Source organism: Poromitra crassiceps, assembly GCF_964638095.1.
Source record: "Poromitra crassiceps genome assembly, chromosome: 12".
NCBI classification, from domain to species: Eukaryota; Metazoa; Chordata; class Actinopteri; order Beryciformes; family Melamphaidae; genus Poromitra; species Poromitra crassiceps.
The window spans coordinates 8,824,331-8,831,858 of NC_139632.1; the positions used below are offsets into that span (position 1 = coordinate 8,824,331).

Below are 7,528 nucleotides of genomic sequence, written 5' to 3' on the forward strand. Positions count from 1 at the left end.
GTGCCATAAGGAAGTCACTTAGTAAACATAGCAGTTAAATGGCTCTGTTAACCACACACACACACACACACACACACACACGCACGCACGCACACACACACGCACACACGCACACACACGCACACACACACACACACACACACTAAAGGTCTTTGCACATAAAGTCTCCCCCCCCCCCCCCCCCCCTTTAATGATGGGCGAAGGTTTCGGAGCGCGTTTTTATTTTCAAACGTGCGACAATTTCGGATGAAAAATACCGACTTGATGTGCGACACCTTGACCAGCTTTTGAAACGTCATGAGGTCATGTGAGTGTTCTGCCTTGAACAGAGGTTCACTCATCATCTTTTCCCAATCATGTTTGAATTTTGTTGTGTTACAAACCAACACCAACTGATATTTTTCATTGTTAACTGGATTTAAAAGTTGAACTAGTCTGATAAAACAGTCAGTTCATGTCCTTGGTTCTGATAAAACAGTCAGTTCATGTCCTCGGTTCTGATAAAACAGTCAGTTCATGTCCTCGGTTCTGATAAAACAGTCAGTTCATGTCCTCGGTTCGGTGATTGGCCAAATCCCATTTGAGGCTGTTGTAAAAAGATCCAATAGACCCCCACTTGTTACCACACAGCAGTTAATTTAAATATCAATGCACTAATAATAATTAAAAAAAATCACTCATAACGGACGGTACTAGAATGATTTTGCTTGGCAGGAGATTAAACATTTAATTATCATTTATATTACTCAATTACTTATTAGTGATTACAAAATAAAATATTTAGTGAACATTTGGGTTATTTTTTTTATTATGGTGGTGTGTTACTGCTGGTTTATAAAAGCAATACAGTCTATAACCCTCTCAGCTGTTCTCAAATCACTTGGAGCTTAAAATAATGTGCTGACTCAGCTCCTGCTCTTAGTCAGTTTCCAGTTGGCCAGAGATTGTTTTGACGGCACCAAGATGTCACTGAGAAACTGGATCCTGCACTCCACTTGTGAACAGTGAGACAACAAATGCATTAGAGGAGCCAAATCACCAAGAACATGTTTTTATTTTTATTTTTTTACAAGTCAATATTCTGATTGTGCTGTATTGTGCGCTCCCCCACCAGTGACACCACCACACAAGCCAAGGCCAATGCCAAGGACTTCTGGGTGAACATGCCAAACCTGATCAGCCATTTAAAGAAGGTGGCAGAGCAGAAGCCCCAGGCAACGTACTACAATGTGGACATGCTCAAGTATCAGGTGAGCTGGACCCTCTGGAGGTCTCACCTGACATCACTGACCTGAGATGCAGGCAGCAGCTGTGGCCAGAACAGAAATGTGAAACACAGTGGAAAAGCGTTTTGCCGTTTTGCAAGGCGACAGTGACTAACCAATACGTTGTTTTTTTATTATTTTTATTATATATATTTTTCCCCCCATAATTTTAATTTATTTATCCTGGTTGCTGCTCCACCCTCTGCCGATCTGGGGAGAGCCGAAACTGGCTCCATGCTTCCTCCGAGACATGGGCAGTTAGCCAGCCGCTTCTTTTCACCTGACAGGGGAAGCTTCACCGGTAGGACATAGCACGTGGGAGGATCACGCTATTCCAACAAGTTCCCCTCCCTCCGAACAGGCGCCCCTAACGACCAGAGGAGGCACCACATCAGGTGGTGCCTCAAGGTTGTTTTTGACTGAAAAGGAAATGGAGTTATATTCAATCACTGCAGGTTAAAAAATAATACAAAACTCTATTATTTATTTATTTTAGACATAAGGCTTTGGCAAGGCCCAATGATTTTACATTCTGCCTTGAAGGGGCAGCTCTTGGCAGGTGGCACTAGACAAGTTCATGCATATCACAAGACATGATGAAGGACACTAATTCAAAAGGTGTCTATTTGCTTGCTTGCTTAATGTCTCCGCCCTCGTTGCTACCTGTGTGTCCAGGTATCGGCGCAGGGCCTCCAGGCGACGCCCCTGAACCTGGCGGTGAGCTGGCGGTGCGAGCCCACCAGCACAGACCTGAGGATAGACTACAAATACAACGGAGAGGCCATGTCCACACCCACGGCCCTCAACAATGTCCAGTTCCTCATCCCTGTGGATGGAGGTGTCTCCAAACTCCAGGCCGTCTTGCCCCCGGCTGCATGGTACAGGCTGCACTTTCTTCAGATTAGGATTATGGCGTTAAACCATCAAACCATCAAAACTAATAAGGCAATCAGGGAGCAAGTTAGCCATGTTTCTATCTTTGTGCGTTTATGTATATACAGTACACGATATTTAATTTTGTTTGTTTTCAGACAATACATTATGCATTGTTAACCACTGTATGAAAACCCGGGAGGGCGTTCTATACTTAAAGGGACAGCTCACCCTAAAATCCAAAATACATATTTTTCCTATGTATTTTCTTTTGTAGGAAATAGCTAGCAGCTAGCAGGTGTAGTTCGGTCAAAAGAAAATAGTTCCTCCATGAAACTGCTCATAACAAGGTATGTGGATTATCTTGAGTAACCGGGTCATGATTTCTGAAAGGAGACATTGCTGTTGAGTTTATCAAATGTATTTCTTTGGCACTTTGAGCACCACAAGCCGAGTGCCATCCAGTTCCATTGTATTGGAGAGAAGGCAGAAACTCTGCGGCCGATATCTCCAAAACTCAAGCAACTAACACAAAACGATATAGATGGATAAATAGCACTACAGGTGAGAGGGAATAGTATTTTGGACTTTAGGGTGAGCTGTCCCTTTAACGTAGCGGTACTGTGGTTATGCCGAAAGTAATCAGTGCAATGCCCTGTAGCATCACCATCATCAGAATAAAGTGCAGCCCTTTGAATATCACTGCTATATAAAAGGCCTGTGAGTCCTCAGTGCTCTGTATCTAAACTGGGAGAGATAAATCAGTAAGATTGTTATAGATTCAAATGTTCAGAGCCACTTTGGTCCTAGATCAACACTTAGGCCTTGAGAGACTATGTGGGGGCAACAGCAGCTTAGGGGGTTCTGATGTTTCTGCGTGACTCACTTTATGTTCATATGATCCTGACAGGAATGCAGAGCAGCAAAGAATCCTTTGGAAGATCCCTGATATCTCACTGAAATCTGAAAATGGAGGTATGTACTGTACAGTGTTTACATGTTCTTTTAGGTAAGGAGATTAAGATTGTGTCAAGAACTATTGTAGCATCCGCAAGGGTTCACCTGAAGTGTTGTGTGTGGGGAAACTTTGCAGTTAGTGTGGGAGTCCTGCTTTCGTCTTGCGCTAATAAAACCAAACATGAAACTAGACTTAAACCCACACCTGAGGTTGGCTCTGCCTGAAGTCACTGATGCCCCCTTCTGTCTGATGATGGTTTTACACTTACTGTACATTGATTTCAACAAACGTCCTGGTTCGCTATGTTATTATGACTCTACTCAGTGTAACGGTGCTGTTTGTGCGCGCACATTTCTTGGCACTCTCCATAGCAGAGAGAGAGAGAGAGAGAGAGAGAGAGAGAGAGAGAGAGAGAGAGAGAGAGAGAGAGAGAGAGAGAAAGACTGTATTAACATATAACATTAGAGACCGGACACACACAAAAACGGAATAAGAGGAGATAGAAAATTACTTGAAAGCAATGAGTCCCATAAATAAATAAGTCATGTGACCTGCTTTAATTGGTTTGAATGTTTCACCGAACACAATGTCAGAATTCCTCCTGGGCTAACCTGATCTCAGTCAATACACAACACATCATCAGGCTCAAACGTCATCAGTTTCTTTTGGACAGGGACAGCTGATGAACGTCATTGTCTAGTGTGTTTCTTTAATCTTTTTAATGCACTGTGTGCTGCAACACAAAGGGACTCTCTGAGGGTGGGTCATGTGGTCCTACATCAAAAGGATAGGATGACAGGTGGCAGGTAAACCTAGGATGACAGGTGTCAGGTAAAACCTTCCTTCATCCATAACCAGATGTTGATACAATGACCTGCACCGATGTTGAAAATTTGTGTTAATATATAGCTCCAAAATAAAAGTGATGGCTAGTCCATAGATGCTACCTGCATTGTTTTGTTGAAATGTGGACTACATTTGATATCAGTTCAAAACAGTTTCCAAAATCTGTTTTAATATGGATTTTTGCTAAACCTTTGTGCTTGTTTGGGTTGATGTCGATGAACTTGGCCACCTCATGCATGTCACAGTCTTAAAAATGTTTAAGACTGTTTAATAAATGGTGTCAACAATGTTCCCCCCCAGGTGTGGGATCGTTGTTAGCGCGCTTCCAGCTAACGGAAGGTCCCAGCAAACCGTCTCCGCTGGCGGTGCAGTTCACCAGCGAGGGCACTACCCTGTCAGGCTGCGACATCCAACTGGCTGGGCCAGGATACCGCTTCTCCCTCATCAAGAAGAGGTTTGCCGCAGGTCAGTTCACTGTTTGATACCAGAGTAACTAATTATCAAGGTTCCCCCCCCCCCCAACCCACAATGTTACATAGCACTGCTGTTATGTGAAAACTCACAATGTTACATAGCACTGCTGTTATGGTGAAAACTCACAATGTTACATAGCACCGCTGTTATGTGAAAAGTCACAATGTTACATAGCACTGCTGTTATGGTGAAAACTCACAATGTTACATAGCACTGCTGTTATGTGAAAAGTCACAATGTTACATAGCACTGCTGTTATGTGAAAACTCACAATGTTACATAGCACTGCTGTTATGTGAAAAGTCACAATGTTACATAGCACTGCTGTTATGTGAAAAGTCACAATGTTACATAGCACTGCTGTTATGTGAAAAGTCACAATGTTACATAGCACTGCTGTTATGTGAAAAGTCACAATGTTACATAGCACTGCTGTTATGTGAAAACCCACAATGTTACATAGCACTGCTGTTATGTGAAAAGTCACAATGTTACATAGCACTGCTGTTATGTTACATAGCACTGCTGTTATGTGAAAACTCACAATGTTACATAGCACTGCTCTTATGTGAAAACTGAATCCACTCCTACAACAAACAGCAAGATTGTAATTGACTGCTGCAGCAGTCTAACCAGAAATACACATTTGTTTCCTGTCTCATTAAAACCATCTAAGGTGCTTTAGTTCATGAGCTTTAGGGTCATGTAACCACATCATTTGAGAAGCAAAACTAATGAAAGATATCAATACAAGGAAAGGAATATAAGTCAAATCTTAAGATGCTCTGAGATGTTACTAATTTGTAGGCAAATCTGTTAGGATGGCTATTAATTGTATCATTATAATAACTTTATATTAGGATTCTATTATTATTATTATTATTATTCCTGTAATAATTCTGAAAGAGGAGTTATCTTTTGTGTTTTCAAATGATGGTTTTGTCATTGAAACACACATTAAAGCTTCTCACGTTGCATTAGAAGAGAAGGGTCAGGTAGTAAACCAATGCTACTTAAAATCTAGTCTAGTACCATAGTATATAATAATAATAATAATAATAATAATAATAATAATAATAATAATAATAATAATATTAATAATAATAATAATAATAATAATATAATAATAATAATAATAATCTGACGACTGAATTATATTTTTTGTAGGTGTTTTAGGTCCAGACGAGATTTCAGCAAATAACAGATAACTGCGAATGAGACGGTGGACTGATTGCATCATCATTAGCTCTAGTATCATGTGATTATGCTGTGTACTTACTTCATGGTAGTTCAGACTCTATAAAAATGACAGTTGGCCAATAAAGGAGCCATAAATAAACCCCCACATTTTGTGACTTTCAGGAAAGTACTTGGCAGACAACTAACCCATGCTACTGAAAACAGCACTATTGAACAAAATAACACTGAAGACGATCTCAACAGACTTGAGGTTGACGTCAAGGACAGAGGACAGAGCAACACCAGACAGACTCTCACACTAACCTTTTGTGAACCCACAGGACAGGTCGCGCAGCCTACCCAGCAGTATTGTATAACTTGCATAATAGCGTTGTGGAACTGTTCTAGGTCATGTAATTATTGTATTTGTACAATGTATCCATTTCATAACATCTGTATTGCTGCAGTTAAGACACCTGGGTTCTTCCCTCTCTAAAGTCTGTGCCTCTTGTCTCCATCCCCTCCTCTGGTCAATGTGTGGTGTCCTTCTACAATTTCACTGCAGCTGCCTGACCAGAGCCATGGATATAAAGAGTTTGGCCCAGATTGTAGTGGGAACATATTGTTGCCCCCCCCTGTCCAGAGAAAATGCTGGTAGCAACGACATCCCTCAATCACGTCTCTGCGGTCAGATTGTAAAAACCGGCCACTTCCATGTAATTGGCCGTGACCATAGAGCCGGACTGTGGAGCAAACATGGCTGCCACTGAAAAATTACACTGACCAAACTGTCTTATCAGTGGCTCTGTGCCTACCCGCCCAGATACCAACTCAACCTTTTTAGCCACATCCAGAAGATAAGAGTAGTAACTCAGAGGTGAAGCAAGGGGGTGCTACTAGACCCAGGACAAAACTGGATAAATTATAAGCCTTTCTTAGGACATAAAAAAAAGACCGCCCTATAAAATCCCTCTCTGTACAGGCTTCCTCTGGGTCTCTCTGTCTCTCTCTGTCTGACGTGATGTCCACAACAAACGGTTATGCTGGACGGGAATTCTTGTTGGTGCAAGTCTGTGAACGGAGTGTGTAACACTCGTACGGGTGAGCGAGTTGGCACGACAATGAATTGAGCTGAAACTCTCACGCATCACCTATTGGTACTACAGGGTCACATGACTTTGGATTACTGGTTGACGATCACATCTATGTATTCCTTTCTTTTTCTTTTTTTACTATGAATGCACTGATCAATCAAACTTGTTTTATTTCTCCGGAATATAGTCGGTGAGAGTTTTTTTTTTTTTTTTTAGCAGTTAGGCAGCTGCAATGATAAATCAGTTACTGGTTGCGGAATACGAAAATATGTTTTTTCCCTTAAGAAAAAAATAAGTGTACAAAGTGTCATTTTAAATCGGTAATATATATCTTAAAAGGGCGTTTGGTGTTTTCCTTGTATTGTCAGATAGCCTTTCTGTTGTCCCAGGACAGCAGCGGTGTAGACTCCAGAGTACATGATCGCATTCTATTTTTATTTATTGATGACAATGATTTTGTTGTATAAAGTATGTGATTCTGTATATGAATAGATTTGAATGGTATCACAATTCAAGAACTCTTAAAGATATAAATATTTGAATTTTTTGTTATCTGTGTAGTTGGGTAACCTGTGTACAGTATAAGGTATAATTTTTGAATTTATTTCAGATATAATTTTTTAACTCAAGTGCAACAGAAGATTTGAGCTATATATGGGTGGGAAGGGGGGGGGGGGGGATTTAAAGAAAACGATAAATATCTTCCTGGATGCCGTGTCATGCTTTGTGAAAGCAGTGTTATGTAGAGTTAGTTAAACCATGGGGGGTAAAAGGTCTACACTTTAAATAAGGTCGAGACAATAAACAATCAATTTCCCATGACAGTCATGCACACGTTT

General features: G+C 41.0%; 1 protein-coding gene across 1 annotated transcript in view; it reads left to right on the forward strand.

Annotated features, from left to right (window-relative positions):
- sgip1a (SH3GL interacting endocytic adaptor 1a) overlaps positions 1 to 6,824 on the forward strand; it is a gene marked incomplete at its 5' end in the record, with an annotated part of 103,297 nt that extends 96,473 nt beyond the window's left edge. The window contains 5 exons of the mRNA XM_083647190.1: positions 1,115 to 1,250; positions 1,941 to 2,143; positions 3,049 to 3,113; positions 4,243 to 4,407; positions 5,779 to 6,824. Coding sequence (XP_083503316.1) covers positions 1,115 to 1,250; positions 1,941 to 2,143; positions 3,049 to 3,113; positions 4,243 to 4,407; positions 5,779 to 5,801 — 592 coding nt within the window. The 3' untranslated portion in view covers positions 5,802 to 6,824. The remainder of the gene's footprint in view (positions 1 to 1,114; positions 1,251 to 1,940; positions 2,144 to 3,048; positions 3,114 to 4,242; positions 4,408 to 5,778) is intronic.
- Positions 6,825 to 7,528: the final 704 nt, after the last annotated feature.